Raw genomic sequence first — 25,892 nt, 5'->3', positions numbered from 1 at the left:
TTGGAAATATTCCTGGCTTCGCACGATGGCTCACGCCTATAATCCCAGCACTTTGGGAGGCCAAGGGGGGAGGGTCGCTTGAGGACAGGAGTTTTGAGACCAGCCTAGCCGACATTGTGAAACCTCATCTCTACTAAAAATACAAAAATTAGCTGAGCATTGTGGCACATGCCTATAATCCCAGCTACTCTGGAGGTTGAGGCACGAGAATCATTTGAGCCTGAGGAGGTTGCAGTGAGCCAGGATCGCGCCACTGCATTCCAGCCTGGGCAACAGAGTAAGACTCTGTCTCAAAAAAATTTTTTTTTATTGGGGGGAATATTTCTGTCAGAGTCAAAACATTCATTCATTCATTTGAGATGAGGTCTCACTGTTACCCAGGGTGTAGTGCAGTGGTGGGATCTCAGCTCATTGCTACCTCCGCCTCCCAGGCTCAAGTGATCCTCCCACCTCAGCCTCCTGAATAGCTGAGACCACAGTTGCGCACCACCACACCCACTTACGTTTTTGTATTTTTTGTAGAGACAGGGTTTCACCATGTTGCCCAGGCTGGTTTCGAACTCCTGAGCTCAAATCATCCACCCACCTCGGCCTCCCAAAGTGCTGGGATTACAGGTGTGAGCCATGGTGTCTGGCCCCAGAATTAAAACTTTTAACATTAGAAAGTAATATGTTTTAGTTATCAGTGAAATTCACTTTACTTACTACCTCACACTAGGTAAGAGTTACTTACTATACATACAGTAAACTCCACTACATCAAGCTCAGACAGTTGTTACAGTACCTGCTTTTGATCCAAAAGGAACAGATGAGTTTTTCTGAAGAGGCTTTTTTGGATATCTAGGTGTCTCCCCAGGATCATCTGTGCCACATGTTTCATCAAAATAAGAAATAAAGACAACTTGTACTAACTATGTTAACAATGACATGCTAGTTTTTAAAAAGCTGTACTGAAATTGGCAAAACACTGGAATGGCAACACCCCTTGTATCAGTGAATAAAGTTATTACAGGTATCTTAAGTAATTGAGACATCAGTGATAATACAGTGGAAAGAAGTGCGTCCTTTTTTAAAATGTAATTCTGGAGAGTCAATTAATAAAATAGACAATGGGTGGGGGAAAATAAAAGCTGATCTTGAAAAATGGTCTTAAAGGAGACTATTAGTATAAAACTACATACTGTAGTATCTCACTCCATATTAATGGAAAGAATACTGACACTGGAAATCTAATCAAATACAACTGTGATATATTTAAATGTTCTAAAATAAATAACATTATAATCATGATAGTTTATATTAAATCTCACAAAAAAGATTGAAGAGAAGATGTTCTTAATTCAAAGAAAGTAATAAAACTATGTCCACAGATCACATCTCTCTCATTTATTTATATCTTTTACACAAGGCTTATATGTGAGAACACTAAAAAATCTCAAAATACCCTAATTAAACCAGATATTAATTTATACCTCAGAGGTTAGCTATATTACTGCATTAAAAATAAAAATTATCCTAACTCTGGAAAATATGAGAGTAGGGGCATGGAATGAACAGGTTTTAACTCATAATGAGGAGTAAGATTATAACAGCAATTATATTTCTGTTAAATGCATGGACGAAAAAGGTACCAACTGTGTCTAATTACAGATACAAGATCCTTCCCCCCCTGCTTTTACATTTTTACTTACTTTCCATGTTGTCTTCAATAATTTCTTCAATTATCACATCAGGGCTAGATCCCATCTGAGGTAACACAGCAATGGTTTTAGGGGATGCTGTTGCAACAACGTCTTTCTGTGGCTGGAAGTTTTTTGCTTCTAAATGTATATCATTTGTCTCAGGTTGCAAAGGAGGTGGTGGTGCTTCACTGGTTAGGACAGACATGTCAACCTTTTTCTTTTCTAGTGGTGGGTATGTATCGTAACAAGAAAGTCCCTTTTTGTTATTATATTTCTTTTGAACATTCTGTCTAATTTCATTTTCTTGGGGATAACATCTGTTTAAAAATATAGAGATATAAGCTATGAATACAGAGGTATATGGTACAACCATGAATAAGTCACTAGAAACTCCCACCATGGCCATTCATCTGAATCTTTTGGGCATAATTATTCAATAGCCACTAACCCACTGCCAGTTATTTATCCATTCTACTTCATATTTTTCTATTTTCTCCACATATCCAGACAGTTTTTAGGCTATCAAATCTACAAGTATAGAAATTTTACAATGAGATAAGATTGGGTTTCATGAAGTTTATATTTTAGTTATTCCATGATGGATTTAGCTTCACAGATCACTGTTTAAGAAGTCACTGTGGAAATAATGACCAACAAAGCCAACTGGACTTAGCAATGATACATGTTTATCTGCCTCTTCCAACGGAGGACATACATTTAACTAAGCAAAATTGATATATGTTGAAGTTCAAACACCTGAGAGTCATATATATGTACATGACCTTTCAATCTAAATGTCTCTTTTCATAACAATTCTTATTAGACCTGAGACATGCAACATTATTAATCAGCTCCAGTGTCATAAACCTCTGCTTTGACTTGTACAATACCACTTCTGTTCTCCTTCAACTTCTGTCTGCTCCTTCTCAATTTTTTTTTTTTTTTACAGATTACCCTTTCCCTGCTTTAAATTTTAGTATCCTTCCAGGGTACTGTCCTTGACCTGTTTGAATACCTGCTTTTACTGTGCAAACCCATGGTTTAACTACCATTTGTAATCAGTACATGCAGGTTATAGTAATACTTTCCCTAAAAACTAGGAAAAAATTTAAAAGGCAGCTCTCAGAGTTAAATTTAAAGTAGAAGATCAGTACAGATTCTTAAAGAGGCAGAATAGTTTTTAGTGTCTTAGAAATGCTGATAGTAACCATATTCAAGTTGTGAAAATGTCAAAAAGAACATATTGATTGCAAAGGTTGTTGATTATCCATGTAAGCATAAAGTCAAGTCACAGCAGTAAATATGGGGCAGGGCTCCCCCAAGCATGGAGAAAGATGACTGAGCCGAAGGACTGGTATTCTACTTCCTCTGGCAAGGTCTTCCCTCTGATGGAGAGGAATCTAATCAGCTACCTTAGCCTAATTCCGTTAACCTATTTGATTAATTTTATTCCCTTTATTCAAAAAAGATTACCAAAAAAGTAACTTCTGACAAGTTAGCTCCTCAGTTCTAGTCCCTGTTTACAATTATATTTATCCATTAAGTTAACAAACTGGCATTTTGACTACACATCAGTTTTGTGACCTTGGCTTATATGAATTTACCTGGCTTAGAGTACACATCATCCTATGTGCTTCTGAAACGGTAGTACTGTGAGCCAGACTAATTGTTCCCTAAGGTAACAAATGTGTTGCTTTTCTCGGGGGACCATTTCCATTGGAGACAATCCACCTACAACGAACGAACTTATTTCTTTTTTGGTGGTTTCTACATCTATATTCTGAATACTCCTAAACCCAGAATCAAGACCAAGATCTCTTAAGTTTCAGCATTCATATCCAATTAAGCTGTACACATTTCTCTCCAGAAGTTGCTAAACAGTAAGTACTCAACATACTATCTTCCCCCTCCTAACTTACTTTTCTTCCTGTATTCCTAATCTTGATGAATAATACCACAATCCATCAACTTAGTCACCAAAGCTTAACAAACCATTGATGATGCTTCCCTCATGCCTCACATTCAAGCATTACTGAGTTTTATTAATTTTCCCTATTTTGCATTTGTCATATCTATTCTCAATCCCTACCCAGTGCTATTAGTTAAGTTTTAGTTCTCATGGGTTGCTGAATCTACTGATATGATGGCCTAAGTGATCCTTCAGCCTTCACTGTCATCCTCTTACCCCAAATAATCCCCCAAATGGCCACCAAAATTATCCCTAAAAAATGTAATCTAATCATTTTTACTTTCATGCTTAAAACCTTTTAGTGGCTTTCTACTCCCGAGAACTATACTGTACAACAGAACTTTTGGTGATAATGGAAATATGCCGCATTGTCTAATATAGCAGTGCTTTGGTCTAAATGTTTCAAAATTCATGTCGAAACTTAATTTCCATTGTGGTGATATTAAGAGGTGGGGCCTTTGGGGAAATTAATGATCAAGTAATGAGGGCTCTGCCCTCAAGAATGGATTTGTGCGTTACAACAAGTCTGGAGGGAACTAGCTTACGCCCTTTTTTGCTCTTCTGCTCTTCCACCGTGTGAAGATAGTTATTTGTCCCTTTTATGCTCTTCCATGCTTTCTGCCATGTGAGGACACAGCATTCAAAGTGCTATCTTAAAGCAGAGATCAGGGCCCTCACCAGAAGCCAAATCTTCCAGCATTATGATCTTGGGCTTCTCAGCCGCCAGAACTGCAAATAAACACCTGTTCTTTATGAATTACAGAAGAATAAATAACATCTGTTCTTTTTAAACTTTGTTATAGCAGTACAAATAGAATAAGACAGGTAGTCACTAACAACATGTGGCTACTGAGCACTTGAAATGTGGGCTAATGAAACTGAGGAACTGGATTTTAATTCTATTTAGTTTTAATTAATTTATGTTTAAATTTAAATAGCTACATGTGATTAGTGGCTACCATACTGGACAGCATGGATTATAAGGTTCAAACATCATCAGACAGCATACAAAGTCTTTAGGACTTAGCATCTATGTATCCTTGGGGACACAGAGAATGGAATTATATACACCATTCCCTGAACCTAGCATGCTATTTCACTGCCCATATATTCACTGCCTATAAGATGCATACTTCCTTTTTCTCCTCCTTTCTACTTGCTACTTAATTTTAATAGATAAGGGAAAAGAAAATATCTTTCCAACTCCTGTTACCCCAGGAAGAACTGATCATTCCCTTGCTTTGCACCTCAAGTAAATTCTGCATACATTACCCTTGCAATTATGCATTTTATTGTTTACATGTCCTTCTTCCTCTACTTATCGTAATTTCTCGGACATTTATCTCAATATCTAGGGTGTTTGTTAGTGCCTAGCAGTGTTCAATGCTTGCTGACTGAATCAATCTCAAGGATAACTTCGACATGTATGTTGCTGAATATTGATCCCTTCTAGGCCTTTTAAAAAACATTATACGTAGAATTTAACTATATAAACTATTTTGCCCTTTATTTTTCAGCTTCTGAATTACACTAAACATCAATTCTTCTGTCTCTTAGATAATGTAGGTACTGTCAGACACTTATGGCGTGTTACCATGCTTATAAATACTTACTTTGTTGAGTCCCCAAATTCAATCTTTCCCATATTGTTGAACATACAGATGATCTCACTGCAATTCACACTCAACCTATAATAAAATATTAACATATACATAAACGTTCTAATACAAATGTATCATGTTCTCTAAACAAAAATCAGTTGCTGACATTAATGAATTGAAAAGGAAACATTTAAATAACTTTCTAAGTTAGCACAAATTATACTTATCTTAATTTGGTTGCTAACTTGGTAAACATTTGTGACCCAAAATTTCAATTTATTATTACTTGCTATTTTAATACATTTAAGTTCTAGCACATCTTTATACTTGTTATGGTCTCCTGAACTACGACTTACTCACCTGGGAGGGTACCTTAGTTGTGGAGAACTAACTTGTGCTAATTCACTATCTGAAGTTAACTGCAAAGTCCGGATAATCTAGAATTAAAAAAAAAAAAATCATTCGTGTGAATCTTGTCACAAATATTGCTGAACAGTAAGATTTTAGAAAGAAAATTGTATCTTTTAGGTATTTCATTAATTAATGCATTCAGGCTCAATTTGGGGCACTCAAAAGGATACAAATAAGTGTTTATGACTTTTGGAGATATGTATAAAAGGTAACAATAGACACTAAGAAATAGGATAGAGCTACATGATCAGAGAAAACTCGATCAGATTCATTTTGCAACTGTGTTGCTATCTTCAAGAGTTTTCTCCCTTTTTGCCCTGTTTTCTTAGCTAGATTAACTAGGATAAAGACCAAATTTCATCACTTTTTTCATCACCTAGTGTCACACGTGTAATACACAGGAAACAACTATTATTGTTTTAGAACTAAAGCCTGGGACACCTAGCCAAGTAGGGTCATGGCAAATTCTCCTTTCATTTAACGTTAGAGACTTTGGAGGCAGGTAAACTAATGGCTTCTCTTCTATACATCTGATTATCCACAGGAAGTGAGATCCTGAAGATTCAAAGATGACTAAAGCAAGATCTATACCCTTAGGGAGTGAGGCAGAAGTCAGCAAAGATCTGTGATTAATCTCGTGCTGTCAAAGTATAAGAAACTTTTTTTTTTTTTTTGCCCAATTCTGCCCCTTAGGCACATGATTAGATGATAGGAGATGGCTGAAGCTGTCTCTTGACTTGCACAATTTGGAAGGGAATGGGAAGAGAAAAACTTGACTAGGATTTTGAATTAAATTTTAACGTTAAGAGTTGGCAGCCATACCTAAATTGTTTACGTGAACACAATAGAGTCCTATTCAGTTTGCTACCCTTATTTGTCCTCATTTTTTTAATCAGGTGTCTTAGAAACCTAAACTTTCACCTCAATGTCACCTTACTTGCTCTCAGATCAAGTGTTACAAAGACTTAATTGCACTATTTCCCTAACTGGTCAAAAATAACAAAAGGTCATATAAATTTTACAATGTTGGTCATAAATTTCAAACATTATCTTATTATAACTTAGATTATCCTAACCTATATTGTCATCAATTTAGAATTCTAAATAATAATATAGGTTAGGATAATCTGAAAAACAAATTCTTGTCTTAAATATATTCCAAAGCATGTAAAATAAGCTACCACAGAAATAACTCACATTGTGAACTATTAAATTACCTGATTCAGGTCACAGTATGTTCTTAGAGAAGGTGATAATTGTAATGCTCTTGCTATGTTCATAGCTGCATTCAAATTATTTTTTTTCTCTTCAATGTAGCTTTTAGCCTTTATTAAATTTGATAGATAATCATCAGTAGTTCTTGCAAATTCTTCACACAGGTTCTGTTTCCTTCATTTAAGATTCCAAAGTTATTTTGCAGTATTTCATAAATATTTATAGAAAAAGTAGAAGATCTATAGTATCTTGAAGAGTAAGTTCAGTAGTTGATATTTTACATAATATGGTTAAATGAGGCAAACAGTAACTGAACTATATCTGAAAGGGTACTTTTACTTGTTGATAAAATTAATATATAACATGGTAAATGAGGCATTAAATTGAACTGAAATGTATTATAATTAAAAGCTATGTATACATAATTAGAGAAAAGCAAATTTTGTGGAAGGCAGGAGATTATAAGTAGAGACATACAATAGACCATCTAAGGCCTGGAGGAGAATCTGAGCTCAGACTCTTTAGGACATTAAGGCATATAAAAGCAGTTGTATATACAGGAGAACTGAAAAAGCCACACTGAGGCCCAGGCAAGATGCATGCTCAGAAAACATCTGAGAAGATCTTAAACCTGACCTCAGGCTGATCTCAAGGTTCAGGGCACACACAACCACTCAGTGAAGGACTGTTACATTAAGAGCCAGTCTGCAAAGACAGGGGAAGGTAGCTATTTTCTCAAATGCCCAATTTCAACAAAAATACCACAAGGCACACAAAGGAACAGAAAAACATGACCCATTCGAAGGAAGAAAACAGAATGGTAAAAACAGTTCTCAAAGAAGTACAGGCGTTGGACTCAATAGGCTTAAAACAACTGTGTTAAATATGCTTAAAGAGCTAAAGGAAAACATGGACAAAGAACTAGAGAATAATCAGAAAAATGATCTAGGGGACAAAATGATAATATCAACATAGAGAAATTATATAAAATAGCCAAATAGAAATTCTATAGATTGTATTGAAAAATACAGTAATTGTAATTTTAAAAATCCACCAAAGGTTCTACTGCAGATTTGGACAGGCAGAAAGAAAGAATGAGCCAACTTGAATATAGGACAATTAAAATAATGACGCCTGAAAAAAATAAAAACAACAATGAAGAGAAGTGAATAGAGTCTAAGGTACTTGTAGGTCACCATTAAGCAGACTAATGTATGCATTATAGGAATCACAGGAGAAGAGAGAGACAAAGAGACAGAAATTATTTGAAGAAATAATGGCAAAAAACCTTCCAAAACTTAATGAGACATGAATCTATAAATCTAAGAGCTCAAGGAACTCCAACTGCTGAAGGACAAAGAGAATCCTGAAAGCAGCAAGAAAAATGCAATTTGTCAAGTACAAGGGATCCTCAATAACATTATCTGCGAATTTCTCAGCAGAAACCTTGGAGGCCCGAAGGCAATGTATATTTACAGCACCAAAAGAAAAAAAAGCTGTCAAAGTATTCTTCGAAAGTGAAGGAGAAATTAAAATATCCCCAGATAAACAAAAGCTGAGGGAGTTCATTATCAGTAGACTTTCCCTATAAGAAATGCTAATGAAAGTCCTTCACGTTAATGTGAAAGAAGGCTATGCAGTAACTCAAAGCCATACAATGCTAAAAATATCTCTGGTAAAGGTAAATACATGGGCAAACATAAAAACCAATATTAGTGTAATTTTCATTTATAATTCTACTTTTTATTTTCTACAGAATTTAAAGGACAAATACGTAAAATATCAATCTATCTTAATGGGTACACAATATAGAGGAATGTAATTTGTGACATCAAAAAAATAAAGGGGGGCAGATTCGTAAAGCAGTAGAGGTTTTACATGCAACTAAAGTTAAGCTGTCTACTCAAAACAGATTGTTATAACTTCAGGATGTTATATGTAACCCTTATGGGTAACCACAAAAACTATTTACAGACTATGCACAAAAAGAAATGAGAAAGGAATCAAAATTTGTGACTACAAAAGAAAAAAATCAAGTAAACACAAAGGCAGTAATGGAGGAAATAAGCAACAACAAATAAGCCATAAAACATACAGAAAATGGCAAAAATCCTTCCTTATCAGTATTTTAAGTATAAAAAAATTAAACTCTCTAATCCAAAGGCACAAATATGAAAAATGTGACCCAACTATATGCTGCCACAAAAATTTCACTTTAGGTCTAAAGACATATAGAGGTTGAAAATGAAAGGATGGAAAAAGATAATACACGCTGATAATTTAAAAAGCTGGGGTGGCTCTACTAATTTTAGGCAAAATAGACTTTAATGTAACAATTATAAGCATATATGTACCAACATTAGAACCCCAAAACATATACAGCAAACACTTGCAGAATTAAAGGGAAAAATAGACATATCTACAATAATCATTAGAGACTTCAATATCTCCCTTTCAATAATGGATAAAACAACCAGTGCAGAATCAATAAAGCAACAAATTACTTGGACAACACTATAGATTGACTGGACCCAACAGACATATTTAGAACACTATACCCAACAACATGAGGATAAACATTTTCCTCAAGTGTACGTGTAACATTTTGACACAGAACATATGTTAAGACCATGCTGACTAATGTTTAATGTTCACTAACATTTATTAGTAAGTCTTAATAAACTTAAAGATTGAAATCCTACAAGGTATCTTTTCTGACTACAATGGAATGACCTAGAAATAACAGGAAAAAACCCCCGGAAGATTCATAAACATGTAAAAATTAAACAATATACTCCTAAATCCCAATGGGTCAAAGAATAAATCACAAGGGACATTAGGAAATTATCTGGGGCAAATGAAGCAAGAACACAAAATTTACGGGATGCAGTGAAAGCAATGCTGAGGGAAATTTATAGCTGTAAATATATTTAAAAAGGAGCTTGCAAATGAACAACCTAACTATATACCATAAGTAACTAGAAAAAGACCAAACTAAACTCAAAGCAGAAGGAAGGAAATAAAGAGGAGAGAAGAGATAAATACACAACAAAGAAAAATGAAAGCAAAAGTTTGTCTTCAAGATTAGAATTAAACCTATAGTTACACTAAGAAAAGAGAATCAGGCCAGGCATGATGGCTCACGCCTGTAATCCCAGCACTTTGGGAGGCCGAGGCAGACGGATCACAAGGTCAGGAGATTGAGACCATCCTGGCTAACATGGTGAAACTCTGTCTCTACAAAAAATACAAAAAAAATTAGCTGGGCGGGTGGCAGGTGCCTATAGTCCCAGCTACTCAGGAGGCTGAGGCAGGAGAATCACTTGAACCCGGGAGACAGAGGTTCTGGTGAGCCGAGGTCGTGCCACTGCACTCCAGCCTGGGCGACAGAGCCAGACTCCATCTCAAAAAAAAAAAAAAAGAAAAAAGAATCAAATCACTATTATCAGAAATAAATTGGGTACATTACTATCAATTTTACACAAATAAAAAGGATTAAAAGGCTATTATGAACAACTGTACACAAATTATATAACCTAGGTGAAACAGACAAATTTCCAGGAACACATAACCTATCACAACTGACTCATAAAAGTATTAAGAAGTCTGTACAGACTTATGACTAAGGAGATAGAATGAGTAATCGAAAAACCTCCCAACAAAGTTTAGCCTTGGACCAGATAGCTTTACTGGTAAATTGAACCAAACATGTAATAATCAATACCAATCCTCCTCAAACTCTTCCAAAATACTTAAAGGGCAGAAATGTTCCCTAACTCATTCTATGAGGCCAAAACTACCAATATCAAAACCACACAAAGACACCAAAGAAAACTGTAGACCAGTATCATTTATAACTATTGATAGAAAGCCCTCAGACGAACTAGCAAACCAAATTCAACAGCATAGTAAGAGAATTATACGCCATGACCAAGTGGGATTTATTCCTGGAAAGCAAGAATAGTTCAACATACAAACATTAACATGTGATTGATGTAACACACCACATTAACAGAAAAAAGCAAAAAACCCAAGTGGTTGTCTCAATTGATGCAGAAAAAGGACCTGATATAATTCAACACTTTCATGATAAAACCACTCAAACTAGAAGATGACTACCTCACTATAATAAAGACCCTATATGGAAAAACCCATAGTGAACATGATACTCAATGGTGGAGACTGAAAGCTTTTTTTTTTTTTTGGAGTCTTGCTCTGTAGCCCAGGCTGGAGTGCAGTGGCACGATCCCAGCTCACTGCAACCTTTGCCTCCTGGGTTCACGCCATTCTCCTGCCTCAGCCTCCCGAGTAGCTGGGACTACAGGTGCCCGCCACCTCGCCTGGCTAATTTTTTTTGTATTTTTAGTAGAGACAGGGTTTCACCGTGGTCTCGATCTCCTGACCTCGTGATCCACCCACCTTGGCCTCCCAAAGTGCTGGGATTACAGGCGTGAGCCACCGCGCCCGGCCAAAAGCTTTTCTTATAACATTAGGAACAAGACATACCTGCTTTTGCTACTTCTGTGCAACACAGTAATGAAAGTTCTAGCCAAAGCAATTAGACAAGAAAAAGAAATAAGGTATTCGAATTGGAAAGGAAGAAGTAAAATCATCTTTTTGTAGGAAGTAAAATATTTTATTTGCAGATGACATGATCATACATGTAGAAAACCCTAAAGATGCCATAAAATAATACTAAAGCTAATAAATGCATTCAGCAAAAAAGTAGGACACAAAAATCAACATATAAAAATAAGGTGTGTTTCTACACAGTAACAATGAATAATCCCAAAAGAAAATTAAGGAAATAATCCCTTTTACAATAGCATCAAAAGAAAGACAATACTTAAGAATAAACAAAGGAGGTGAAAGACTTGTATATGAAATTGCTGAAAGAAATTAAGACACAAATAAATGAGAAGACATCCCATGTGCATAGATTGGAACACTTAATATTGTTAATATGTCAATACTGCACAAAGTGATCTATAATTCAATGCAATCCCTAACAAAATCTCAATGACATTTTTTTGTGAAAATTGAAAAGTCCATCCTAAAAGTCCTATGAAATCTTAAGAGACCCTGAGAAACAATCTTGAAAAGCAACAAAGTTGTAGGACTCACACATTCTGATTTTAAAACTTACTACAAAACAACAGTAATCAAAACAGCATGGTACTAGCATAAGGAAAGACATACAGAACGGAATAAAACAGAAATCCCAGAAATGATCTTTCACATATATGGTGAGCTCATTTTTGACACGGGTGCCAAGGACATTCAGTGGGGGAAAGGACAATCTTTTCAACAAATAGTGCTGGGAAAACTGGATATCCAATTCAAAAGGATGAAGTTGGATCCTCACCTTATACCACATACAAAAATTAACTAAAGATAGATCAAAGATCTAAATGTAAGAAATATAAAACTCTTAAAAGAAAACATAGGGAAAAGGCATCATGATGTTAGATTTGGCAGTGATATCTTGAATATGACACCAAAAGCACAAGCAACAAAAGAAACAATAAACTGTACTTCATAAAATTAAAAACTTTTGTGGATCAAAGGACATTATCGAGAGAGTGAAAAGACAACTTACAAATGGGAGAAAATATCTGTAAGTCATATAGACAAAAATTTAATATCCAAAATATACAAAGAATTACTACAACCCAATAGCAACAAAGTAAATGATCCAATTCAAAAATGAGCAAAGAACTTGAATGAATACTTCATCAAAGACATACAAATGGCTGATAAGCACATGAAACGATGCACATTACCAGTCATTAGGAAAATACAAACCAGGCCATAATGATATTCCATTTCACACTCATTAGAACGGCTACCATGAAAAAAGAAAACAACAAAAAATAAGTGTTGGTAAGGGTGTACAGAAATTACAACCCTCGTGTATTGCTGGTGGGAAAGTAAAATGGTATATACAACCACTGTGGAAATCAGTTTGGCAGTTCCTTAAAAAGTTAAACACAGGCAAGGCACAGTGGTTGACGCCTATAATCCCAGTGATTTGGAAGGCTGAGGTGGGAGGATGGCTTGAGCCCAAGAGTTTGAGACCAGTCCTGGCAACATAGCAAGACCTCATTTCTAAAAAAAATCAAAAATTAGACAGGTGTGGTGGTATGTGCCTTTAGTCCCAGGTACCCTGGAGTCTAAGGTGGGAGGATCTCTTGAGCCTGGGAGTCTAAGGTTGCACCACTGTACTCCAGCCTGGGTGACAGAGCTAGAATCTGTATTAAGGAAAAAAAAAAAAAAAAAAAAAAAGGCCGGGTGCGGTGGCTCACGTCTATAATCCCAGCACTTTGGGAGGCCGAGGCAGGTGGATCACAAGGTCAGGAGATCCAGACTATCCTGGCTAACAAGGTAAAACCCCGTCTCTACTGAAAATACAAAAAATTAGCCAGTGTGGTGGCACATGCCTGTAGTCCCAGCTACTAGGGAGGCTGAGGCAGAAGAATCCCCTGAACCTGGGAGGCAGAGGTTGCAGTAAGCCGAGATTGCGTCACTGCACTCTAGCCTGGGTGACAGAGTGAGATTCTGTCTCAAAAAAAAAAAAAAAAAAAGTTAAACAGAATTATCACATACCACTAAACTGTATGCTTAAGAACACTTAAAAGGAAAAAAATACAATTACCTTTCCAAGAAAAAAAAAAAAAAAACATGGTTAAAAGGTAATTTGTGTACTGTGTATTTGACTGCTATAACAAAATAAACTCATGCACATGACCTATTACTTGAATGTTATAAAGACCAAATGTGAGATTGCACCAACATGGAGAATAGAGTATAAACAAATTCATTCACAGATTCAGCCTATGTTCTAGGCATCCTTTGGAATTTTTGTTTGTTTTTGAGATGGAGTTTCATTCTTGTCGCCCAGGCTGGAGTGCAGTGGTGCAATCTTGGCTCACTGCAACCTTTGCCTCCCGAGTTCAAGCAATTCTCCTGCCTCCTGCCGTAGCTGGGATTACAGGTGCCCGCCACCACGCCCAGCTAATTTTTTGTATTTTTAGTAGAGACAGGGTTTCGCCATGTTGAGCAGGGGCTGGTCTCCAACTTCATACCTCAGGTGATCTGCCCACCTCGACCTCCCAAAGTGCTGGGATTACAGGTATGAGCCACTGCACCCGGCCAGGAAATTTTTTTAAAAGCACTGATTTAAGAGTCAAATGGACAAGTGGCATTACTAAATATATTACCTTGACCATGTTACAATTTTTAAGAGCTTGTTTCTTGAAATGCGTAATGGAGGGAATATCTGTTGTACTTCCGTCATGTGAGCAAAGATAATATAAGTCAAATGGCTTTCTAAATAGGTGATGAATATATAATAGTTTAAGGTATTTAGCAATACCTATTAGGCTTCTGCTCTGTTGCAAAAAAACACATGACTAAATGACAGAACTATGTATAAAAAATTATGTATTTTCCCAAGTATATGGAATTCCACAACATAATTTAGGTTAGGAAAATCTTTTTCTGTGCTAACTGCTTTAAGAAGCTTATTTACTTTTTTGCTTTGTCATTCAGGCTGGAGTGTATCGCCACGATCCCCACTCACTGCAGCCTTGATCCTTTGGGCTCAAGCAATCCTGCCACCTCAGCTTCCCATGTAGCTGGGACTACAGAAATGTGCACAATGCCTGGTTGATTTTTTTTTTTTTTTTTGTACAGATGGAGTCTCACTGTGTTGCCCAGACTGGTCTCAAACTCCTGAGCTCAAAGATCCTCCCATCTCAGCCTCCAAAAGTGAGCTTAGACAGGATGATCACCATGTAGTCCTATAGGTGTAAGTCACCACACCTGGCTCAAGCTTGTTTGCTTTAACAGTTAACAGCTTCAGCTGGGCACGGTTATGCACACCTGTAATCCCAGCACTTTAGGAGGCTGAGGCAGGATGATCTCTTGAGGCCAGCAGTTTGGGAACAGCATGGACAATGTAGTGAGACCCTTGTCTTGGAAAACAAAAAAAAACACAAAATTAGCTGGATGTGGTGGTGTGGGCCTGTAGTTCCAGCTACTTTGAAGGCTGAGGTGGGAGGATCACTTCAGCCCAGGAGTTTGAGGCTGCAGTGAGCTATTATCACACCATTGCACCCCAGCCGGGGCAACAGAGCAAGACCCTGTCTCAAACCAACCACCATTAGCTTCAGCACCAGAAGGTAAATAGCCAAAATTTTTAAAAGCTTACACATTATTTTTCATTTTGAAGTTCTAAAGATCAGTCTGTAGGGACTACCAACTTCCAAACTTGTTTAAGTTACCCATTACTTCATTCTAAACAAAGGAATACAATGACAAGTTAGTGTTAGAAACTTCAGTTTCATTGAGTCCATATTTTTAAGTTACTACCTGGAATCAAAAAAAGCCAAAAGTTGGTCAAACTGTTTCTCCACAACTTCTATAACTCTTTCTCTCTCCTCTATCGTTTGCTTCTGCATGTGTTCAAGTGCCTGGAAAAAAACAAGACAAAAACTTAATTTGGGAATTTTTATTTTGTAGAAGTTGTAGAATTTTGAAAGTAAAAGGTACTTTCTAGACTCTTCAAAATAACACGAGGTAATGAGATAATAATATAAATAGAATAAGTCACAAGGTTCAACTTTAAGTTTTACTATTTGTGAGCAAGACCGTATCTTTTTGTTTGTTTTACTGAGACAGGGTCTCACTTGGTTACCCAGGGTGGAGTGCAGTAGGCTGAGCATAGCTCACTGTAACCTTGAACCCCTGGGCTCAAGGGATCCTCCTGCCTTGGCCTCCTGAGTAGCAATGACTACAGGCACATAGCCCCATGTCCAACTAATTTTTTTTTTGGCAGGGGGGAGGAACAAGGTCTCATTATGTTGCCCCGCTGGTCTCAAACTCCTAGCCTCAAGTGATCCTCCTGCCTTGGCCTCCCAAAGCACTGGGATTACAGCTGTGAGCCACCACACCTGGCCTTACTGGCATTTTCTACTGATAACACGGCAACAAGACCTAAAAAAAATCCACTGATGAGTGTACTAAGTTTTTTTCTTATTCCTTTTCATCATTACAGGAAAGAAGTCATTTTAAGTAGCTGAATTTCTCTTTGATAGAACCCCCTGGATTTAAAAAAAAAAAAAAAAAACCTTAGAAACCATACTTGAATTAAAATGTTAAGTATTACACAATCTTAGTATTTTTGAAGTTTTAAGTACTGTTGCTTAGATCCATGATCCCTTCTTTCCTTCTGATTCTTCCAATTCAGAATGGGAATGTGGAATGTCTATCTTATTCCTGTTTCACCAACGTATTTTAGAAGCAAGTAAGTTCTTGTCTCGTTTCACAGGCTCATAGTGGAAATGAATTTTGCCCTAGGATGAATCGTATATCGAGTCTTCACCCATACCTAACTTAGAAGGTGAGATTTTAATTTTTATTAATTTTTAAATTTTTTTTTTTTTTTTTGGAGACGGAGTTTTACTCCATCAAACAGGCTAAAGTACAGTGGCACAATCTTGGCTCACTGCAACCTCCATCACCCGGGTTCAAGCGATTCTCATGCCTCAGCCTCCCCAGCAGCTGGAACTACAGGTGGGTGCCACCATACCCAGCTAATTTTTGAATTTTTAATAGAGATGGGGTTTAGCCATGTTGATAAGGCTGGTTTTAAACTCCTGACCTAAAGTGATCCACCTGCCTTGGCCTCCCAAAGTGCTGGGGTCACAGGCATGACCAAGTAAGCCTGCCCAGAAGGTGAGATTTTTGTACTTACAATTGATGCTGGAATGGGTTAAACTTTTGGGGATGTCAGGATGGGGTGAATATATCTTGCATTGAGAAGGACATGAATACTGAGGGCTAGAGAACACTCTGTTTTTAGTTGGACTGTGTCCCCACTATCCCAAATTCAGATACTGAAGTCCTAACCTCCAGTTAATTTACCACTGATTTGCTCTTCTCCACTATATCTGGTATTAATTATTGCTTATCACAGGTGACATTATTTTTTCCCCTTTTCTCTCAATGTTGTTTTTTTCTCTCATAACTCTATCTTATTACTTTTATCGTATTTCTCACTCTTCTTGAGAAATGAGTTTTGATAGTGACCCTTAGCCAATCAAAAATGTCCTGTCCTCCTATGCAAAAAAGCAGCCACAACATAATCAGCTATAACCTTTTGAACTCCTTAATTGTAAATTTTGTTGCTAGGTGCTGAAGAACTTGTTTTGTGTCACCAAATGAGAGTCTCTTTTGGAAGGTGGAGTAGGAAGAGAGAAAGAGACTCACTAAGGGAGATACAGCCAAACAATGAGCAAATGTTGAAAAGATAATCTGCAATGCTTCTGAGACAAAATTCAGCTCACAGCAAGTAGAAGTCATGGTTCCTTATCAACGCTGGAATTTTATTAAGTTCCTAGCACAACAATGTTACAAGACCAATCTTGGCAGGCCATGGGAAAAGTTTTCTATTCTTTTTTAGATTATCATGCTTAATAACTCAGTGCTAAGCTCTAACCTCAGTGGTAACATCTCCAAATGTACACACTTAAAGAGGACATGCTTCACTTCATGATAGAATTTAATCCTGCAAAGTGCTTACTTTTCCAGCAATGCTTAATTGTTCAAAATTATGGTGTGCTGTATTCAATGCTTCATCAATTTCTTCTGCAGTATTAGTGACCTAAGAAGGGAGAGGAATCACATACGAATATAAAAACAGATGCCTAGATATATATATTATAGTTGCAAAAAATTCAGGCTACCATTTTGGTTACAAAAGCAACATAGACTCACTACAGAAAAGTGAAAGCAAGCAACAAAAATAACATTCAATCCTGCTAACCTGGAGATAAAAACCATTCATATTTTAGAGCTCTAGTTAGACCATTCCAGATTTTTTTCATAAAGATATTTTTTTTAAATGGGATAATGCCCTGTAATTATCTTTTCAACTTAAAACTACCGTGAACAATTTATCATGGCAATACATGTATACATATAAAAATTATAGTTCTTAAGGAAAAAAAGATTATAATTTGACTCCATTAAGATTTATACTAGAAGGAAAAGTCAGCAAGATTAAGTGCTTTCTCCCCTTCCCCAGCCCATTAATAATTTTTTTTCTTTTTCTTTTTTTTTTTTTTTTGAGACAGAGTCTCACTGTCGCACAGGCTGGAGTGCAGTGATGCTATCTCAGCTCACTGCAACTTCTACCTCCCAGGTTCAAGCGATTCTCATGCCTCAGCCTTGCAAGTAACTGGAATTACAGGTGTGTGCCACCACAGCACCACATCCAGCTAATTTTTGTACTTTTTAGTAGAGATGGGGTTTCGCCCATGTCGGCCAGGCTGGTCTTGAATTCCTGGCCTCAAGTGATCTACCCGTCTTGGTCTCCCAAAGTGCTGGGATTACAGGCATGAGCCGCTGTGCCTGGCCTCCATTAATGATCTTAACACAAAAACTTAATACTTCACTCAACATCATTTTGGAGTTTGTTCTATTTCTAACCTTAATACATTATTTAAAGTTATCAGGAGTAAATAAAAGGTAAAACTCAATCTTCGGCAATAACATTAACAACAACAAACGTAGTTAGGCCTTTTGGTTGCCATTAAAATAAGTGAAAAATCACATTTAAAATTTAAAAACTTGTGCTTCACATGTTTCACAGAACCTGGATCTAATAACTAGTTTCAAAGGGAAGAAGCTACACACAGGTAAATATCAAGAACTTTGAAACAGAGTCAGTCAAAGGTAGAATAGGCTGCCTTGGAAGAAAAGAGAACTGTCTAAGCATAGAACAAAAGATATTCAAGTGGGAGGGTGGGTTTACTTCTGTTACGTATAAACTTCCAAAAGAATCTATAATTATAGGAGAAGAAAGTTGAGCTACTAGAGACAAAGTCAAACGTTTGCCTTCATCGTACTTCATGACCAACATGTTTCATACCAACATTACAGCTGATGAGTTCAAAACAGTCCTGTGTGTGGAGGCTGAACGTTCTAAACCAGTAGTTAGCTGATCAGTCTTCTTAAAGTCCTGAGAACAATTCTTTATCCTGAAAAGTATCAAGTATATTATTTTATTTTTTGAGACAGGATCCTTCTCTGTCACCCAGGCCAGAGTGCAGTGGCACCATCATGGCTCATGGCAGCCTCGACTTCCCAGGCTCCAGCGATCATCCCACCTCAGCCTCCCAAGTAGCTGGGACCATAGGCATGTGCCACCACACTCGGCTAATTTTTGTATTTTTTGTAGAGATGAGATTTCAAAATGCGCCCAGGCTGGTCTCAAAATCCTAAGCTCAAGTGATCCACCCACCTCGGCCTCCCAAAGTGCTGGGATTACAGGTGTGAACCACTGTGCCTGGCCCACGTACATTATTTTAAATACCAAATTACCTCATCGATCAATGTAATGGTTTTAATCTTCTATTCAGATTTTACCATAAAAAATAATTCATATGACTTATAAGAACATGTACAGTGAATTATCAATTAACCATAAGTGGGAAGAGAAAAACCATGAGGAAATATGCTTTCATACAAATTTAATTAAAAAAAATTCCAAAAATTATGGCTTAAAGTATATATTGTGTTTTAATTTCTTAATTAATGGTGCTTACGTGGTATTTTTTTGGTACAGATGTTGATAATGAAATGTGATAAGCTCATCAATTAAGTAAGTGTTTATATATACAAATGCCAGCTATTAAAAAGAAGGTACTTAACAAGTCTGGAGAATTAAAAAAAGGTAATGAATTTAACTAAGCAAGTTAATTGCAAAGAAAAAGTTAGTTGCATTCTCTAGTCTATAGAAGCCAGAGTTTTATTTATTAATTTATCTGTTTTAGAGATTGGGTCTCACTGTGTTGCCCAGGCTGGTCTCAAACTCCTGGGCTCAAGTGATCCTCCCACCTCAGCCTCCCAAAGTGCTGGAATTAAAGGCATGAGCCATCATGCCCAGCTATTTTTATCTTTATATCACCATATTGGCTAGCACACAGTAACTAGTGTTTGCTGAGTTAATCATCAGCTTATAGCTTATGAAGGAAACTATGAATGTTTAAATGTTACAGAGAAAAAATACTACACCAAATAATTTGTAAACATTCTATTCTTTGAAAAGTGAATATTCATGTTCTTAAAAACATGAGTGCATTAGCCCTGAGGATTCCATTATTGAATTCCTGTTTCAAAATATCAAAGACAAATCAGTAAATGAGTCAAGGATTACTATAACTTAAAAATATACAACCATTTTAAAACCAAACTGTACCTTAGAGAATAGCAGTTTCTAAAATAAATATAATTGACACAAATTTAATCTTTAAAATGGTTATTTGGAACAAATTTGGGTACTTTCTGGTTAAGATGGATTCATATACCTCTGAAAGTAAAATTTCACTTTGCAACTCTAACAGACATTATACATATATAGATAAGAGTACAACCTGGTTTGACTGGCATCATGTGTCAGAAAATTTCACACAGAAGTACAGATCTTGAGTTCGTCTTGAGAAAAAAAAGATGTGGCAACATTGGGTTGGTCTTAACACATAATAATAATTGGCTACAGCTGAGTAGGAACTGCCTCCTTCTGAGGGGGTGAGCCCTCGTCATCTACCGCAATCCTCACCACTCATTGTTTAAACTCAGTTGACCTCACCCAGTAAGTTATCTGCTTAATTCATGTAGGTGTTCAAATTTGGGAGCCCTAAATTTGATAAAAATGGCTACTCCATGGGGACTCACGATGAGCCAGAATGATTCTAAAAGATTTATTCTAATAACTCTACACAGATCTTATGGAGGAAGTGACCAGTGGTATAGGAGTTGGGAGCAGTACTGGTATTCAATAAACCTAGGTTTACATTCTGGTTCTGTGAACAACCAGCTGTCAGACTTTAGCTCAGTGGTTTTACTACCCAAGAAAATGGCTACAACCATTCTTTTGTTTTTTTCTAAGTACTCATTTAGGTCTGGAAAGAGAAGCTACAGTGGTAATGTGAAGTGCCAGGAATTCTAGACTGAATAATTTTGAGTTTTAATTGAATACTTAATGAACAACTATAGCATTAAGGAAGAGTCTGACAAGGAGCTACACAAAAGAACATGAGAATTAAATAAGGCAGTAGAAATGAAGATAGGTTATGGACACAGGAGATACTATGGAAGTCAGAATCTGCAAGAGGTAAAATGAATGCAATAGAAGGAACTAGAGTGCTTTATAAATACTTGGTGCCACTAACAAAATTGGAAAGTTCCACATGAGATTTTTCCTTGAAAGAATCCTATTTTTTATTTCTTGCATAGTCTACTTACCATATTAAATATGCTTTAAAAAGTTTAGTTATATACAAATTACCATCTGAGTACAGTTCCAGGAAACTGATCAGAAGATCCTTTAACACTTAAAAAGCTGCAAAAATCAAACATGTACTGTAATAAACAGTACATGTTTACTCTGTGTCCCAAACCAGAGATATAAAGGGGAATAAAATGTGGTCCATTCCCTTAAAGGGGCTTACAGACTAGCAGGAAAAGACATACAGAAGCATTAGTAATTAAGTGAAATAATCAGTAACATAGGTACTCATCTCTGGCTGGGTGTATTTAAAGAAATATTACTAATTCAAAAAGAGAATCTATTAATGCATACATGTGTAAAGTCTTATACAAGAATGGAAAAATGAATAAAAGAACCCCAAAGGCATTATTTTTCCTTTTATAAATCACTTCTCAAACCAACTCTTCACAAAGTCTTCCATTGTACTATAGTTGCGCTACTTTTAAGAATCAAGAGAAGCTGGGTGCAGTGGCTCACGGCTGTAATTCCGGCACTTTGAGAGGCTGAGGCAGAAGGATCACTTAAAGCCAGGAGTTTGAGACCAGCTTGGGCAACACAATGAGACTCCACGTCTACAAAAAAATTTAAAAATTAGCTGTGCATGGTGGTGCATGCCTGTAGTCCTAGATACTCCAGAGGCTGAGGTGAGAGGCTAGCTTGAGACCAGGAGTATGAGGCTGCAGTGAGCCATGATCAAAACCACTGCACTCAAGCCTGGGTGACAGAGTGAGACCCTGTCTTTAAAAAAACTTAGAATTTTAATAATTTTTAAAAAGAATCAAGAGAGAACTAAGTTACTTTTTTTTCTCTATAACTTCCTTCCATCCAGCACGAGTAACTTTAGCCAGTGTACTCTCAGCCTTTCTTGATGTGGTAATCCTTAACATTCTTTCTTTCTTTAAATAAGGACAAACAAATGCTGCTTCTTTAAAGAGCTGAAGTCTCCATTCCACTGACAGCTAAGATGAAGCATGAACTTAAAGAGCATTCCATAAACAGTAGGTTAGAAATGCAGACTTAAGAATGACACTTTTTCAATAATTCTAAAACTATTTCAGTAAGACATTGACTTTAAATACTCAAATAAGTACACATGGAACATACGTCTTAGGCTGCAGTTTTTCCATTACGGAGTCTTCTTTAACATATCCAGCCATTGGGTAGTAGTGTTGTCTAGTATTTACGGCTGTAGCAACCTTAGGACAAAATAAGGGTTTAAAAAAACAAAGAAAGTCATCCAATAAATTATGTTTATCCAGAACCTAAACAACTATTTAAGTGTGCCATTCATAAAGTTAATGATAACCTTAAAGATCCTGAAATCCCCTGTAAATCAAGGAGAAAACCATGCTTATATGAGGTTTTGACCCATTTTAATTTTTGGAAGCAATCAGGAATTTGGCAACTATTAATTTTTAGTTAACCAAAATACTTCATTCTACCATAACTGTAAAGGAATACTAGCAATACTTTCAATTTTACTTCAAAAATGTTAGGCCAGGCATGAGGGCTCACGCCCGTAATCCTAGCACTTTGGGAGGCCGAGGTGGGTGGATCACCTGAGGTCAGGAGTTCAACACCAGCCTGGCCAACGTGGCAAAACCTCGTCTCTACTAAAAATACAAAAATTAGCCAGGCATGGTGGTGGGCGCCTGTAATCCCAGCTACTCTGGAGGCTGAGGCAGGAGAATCGCTTGAACCTGGCGGGGTGGGGCACGGAGGTTGCAGTGAGCCAAGATTGCACCACTGCACTCCAGCCTGGGTGAAAGAGCCAGACTGTTTCAAAAAAAGTAAAAAAAAAATTAGTAATGTATGTTCAAAACTCTAAAATATTTAATTTAAAAACTTTTTTAAATCATGTGGTTCAATAGAATTCCTAAAGTCCACTGTGGCCCACAGACACTAGATGAAGAAAAATCCCTGCTCAAGACAGTGTTCAAGTAAAATGCAGTTAGAAGAAAGTTGGATAGTTGATGGTTGACTTTTTTCTGAGAACAGTTTTCCTATGTTCATTTATTTGAGGTCCTGTGGTCTCTGATTTTTTTCCACATATTTTAAAAGCCACTCAGATCATGAACTGATACCTGAAAGAAAAATGAAGAAGGCAGAAGGAAATGCAACATCATTCCCTGGGTGCCTAGGTCCTATAAACTTGGCAAACTATCTCATTGAAACCTCACAATACAATACAAAAAAGAAAGAAAAGGAAATTGAAGTAAAGCTGAAGTATGTCCTCTAACTTCGCTCAATTAAAGGATAAGCCAGGATATGAAACTGAAATTATCTTTTTCTTTAAAATTTTAGATTCAAGGGGTACGTGTACAGGTTTGTGGCAAGGGTGTAGGGCATGATGCTGAGGTCTGGGCTTCTGTTGATCCCATGACCCAAACAGTGAGCACAGAACCCAACGGAAAGTTTTTCTGCCCTTGCCTCCCTTCCTCTCTCTAGCAGTCCCCAGTGTCTATTGCTTCCATGTTTATGTCCATGTGTGGCCAATGTTTAGCTCCCAGTTGAAGTGAAAATGTGGTACTTGGTTTTGTGTTTCTGCATTAATTTGTTTAGGATAATGGCCTTCAGCTGCATCCATGTTGCTGCAATCGACATTATTTCATTCTTTTTAATGCCTGCATAGTATTCTGTGGTGTATATGTACAACATTTTCTTTATTCAATCCACCAATGATGGGACGCATAGGTTGATTCCATGTATTTGCTATTGTGAATGATACTGTGATAACCACATGAGTACAGGTATCTTTTTGGTAGAATAATTTATTTTCCTTTGGGTATACACCCAGTAATGGAAGTGCTGAGTCAAATGGTTGTTTTATTATTAGTTCTTTGAGAAATCGCCAAACTGCTTTCCACAGGGCCTGATTTGCATTCCCACCAACAGTCTATAAGCATTCTCTTTTCTCCACAACCTTGACAACATCTGTTAGTTTTTGACTTTTTAATAATAGACATTCTGGTGTGAGATGGTATCTCACTGTGGGTTTTAATTTGCATTTCTCTGATAAGTGATGTGAGCATTTTTTCATGTTTGTTGGCTGGTTGTATGTTTTTTAGGAAGTATCTGTTCACGACCGGGAGTGGTGGCTCATGACTGTAATCCCAGAACTTTTGGGAGGCCGAGGCGGGCGGATCATGAGGTCAGGAGATCGAGACCATCCTGCCTAACATGGTGAAACCCCGTCTCTACTAAAAATACAAAAAATTAGCCGGGCGTGGAGGTGGGCGCCTGTAGTCCCAGCTACTCGAGAGGCTGAGGCAGGAGAATGGTGTGAACCTGGGAGGCGGAGCTTGCAGTGAGCTGAGATGGCACCACTGCACTCTAGCCTGGGTGACAGAGCGAAACTCTGTCTCAAAAGAAAAAAAAAAAGTGTCTGTTCATGTCCTTTGCCCACTTTTTAATGTTTACCTTCCTGCTGATTTAAGTTATTTAGGAAAATTTAACAAGAAAACTATAAGCTCTAAGTAAAGAAAACTTTTTAAAAAATCGCACTTGGCTAGAGGTCATAAAACAAGAACAACAAAAAAAAAAAAAATGGAGAATCAAACCAGGTTCCTGGAGACAAAGACTGAATGTCCTAACATCATCTAATATGAAATACAATTCTAAAATACGTATGGAAAAATATATTGTACAAGAACTACAAAAACTTTAACATAGAATTCAGCATAAATTTATTCCACCAATTAATGATTATAACGCTACTGTAATAATTAAAACACTACGTGCTGGCATAATAATCAGTAGAACAAAGCCTTGAAACAGACCCAACTCTCTATGAGAACTTAATATAGAATACAAGTGGGATTTCAATTAAATGGAAGAAGGATTACTCAATAAAAAGTATGACAAAATCAGCCAATCATTCTGAAGAATAAAGGTATACCTGGACCTTACATCACATAACATATAAAATAATTAAACATATACCCCCCACCCTTTTTCTTCAGATGTAGTTTCACTCTTGTTGCCCAGGCTGGAGTGCAATAGTGCGATCTCGGCTCACTGCAACCTCCGCCTCCTGGGTTCAAGTGATTCTCCTGCCTCAGCCTCCCGAGTATCTGCGATTACAGGCCTGCGCCACCATGCCTGGCTAATTTGGTATTTTTAGTAGAGATGGGGTTTCTCCATGTTGGTCAGGCTGGTCTCGACTCCCAACTTCATGTGATCCACCCACCTCAGCCTCCCAAAGTGCTGGGATTACAGGCGTGAGCTCAGCCAACATATACTTTTTTTAAAAAATGTAAGTATTGAAGATATATATATAACTTTGAGTTAGGAAGGTCTGCCTAGTCAGAAAAAAAAAAAAAAACCCTACCTAGAATTCATGAAGCAGGGGTAAAAATGACTAGTTAAGAAACATTTCTGAATGGCTAAATGCAATAAAATCAAAAGTGAGAGGCTAGGAGAAAACAGTTACACAGGATGAAATGTTAATATTGCTATCACATAAAGTACTCTTACAACTTAGGAAAAAGACAGGCTGGATACAGTAGCTAATGCATGTAATCTCAGCACTTTGGAAGGCTAAGGTGGGACCAGCCTAGGCAACATAGCAAGGATCTACCTCTTCCAAAAAAAAAAAATTATCTGTGTGCAGTGGTACTCCCCTTTATAGTCCCAGCTACTCCTGGGCTGGATGAGGTAGGAGGATTGCTTCAGCTGGA

The 25,892-nt window shown here is 37.0% G+C and overlaps 1 protein-coding gene across 6 annotated transcripts in view; it reads right to left on the bottom strand.

Annotated features, from left to right (window-relative positions):
- Window positions 1–25,892, bottom strand: part of RNF17 (ring finger protein 17) — a 136,301-nt gene that overhangs the window by 90,288 nt on the left and 20,121 nt on the right. For 3 of the 6 annotated variants that reach the window (XM_058437755.1, XM_058437756.1, XM_058437758.1), the window contains 9 exons: window positions 22,318–22,409; window positions 18,814–18,922; window positions 17,464–17,544; window positions 15,252–15,352; window positions 6,881–7,052; window positions 5,613–5,689; window positions 5,265–5,339; window positions 1,692–1,999; window positions 785–862 (listed from right to left, as the gene is read on the bottom strand). In XM_058437755.1, coding sequence (XP_058293738.1) covers window positions 785–862; window positions 1,692–1,999; window positions 5,265–5,339; window positions 5,613–5,689; window positions 6,881–7,052; window positions 15,252–15,352; window positions 17,464–17,544; window positions 18,814–18,922; window positions 22,318–22,409 — 1,093 coding nt within the window. Of the gene's footprint in view, window positions 1–784; window positions 863–1,691; window positions 2,000–5,264; window positions 5,340–5,612; window positions 5,690–6,880; window positions 7,053–15,090; window positions 15,143–15,251; window positions 15,353–17,463; window positions 17,545–18,813; window positions 18,923–22,317; window positions 22,410–25,892 lie in introns of those variants that run through there. The other 3 variants (XM_058437757.1, XM_058437759.1, XM_058437760.1) reach the window with 3 other exon arrangements.

This window comes from Hylobates moloch, unplaced genomic scaffold (assembly GCF_009828535.3).
Source record: "Hylobates moloch isolate HMO894 unplaced genomic scaffold, HMol_V3 SCAFFOLD_4, whole genome shotgun sequence".
In the NCBI taxonomy this organism is placed as follows: Eukaryota; Metazoa; Chordata; class Mammalia; order Primates; family Hylobatidae; genus Hylobates; species Hylobates moloch.
The sequence above is the reverse complement of the archived record's forward strand: the minus strand, read 5'-3'. Positions and strand labels throughout refer to the sequence as shown.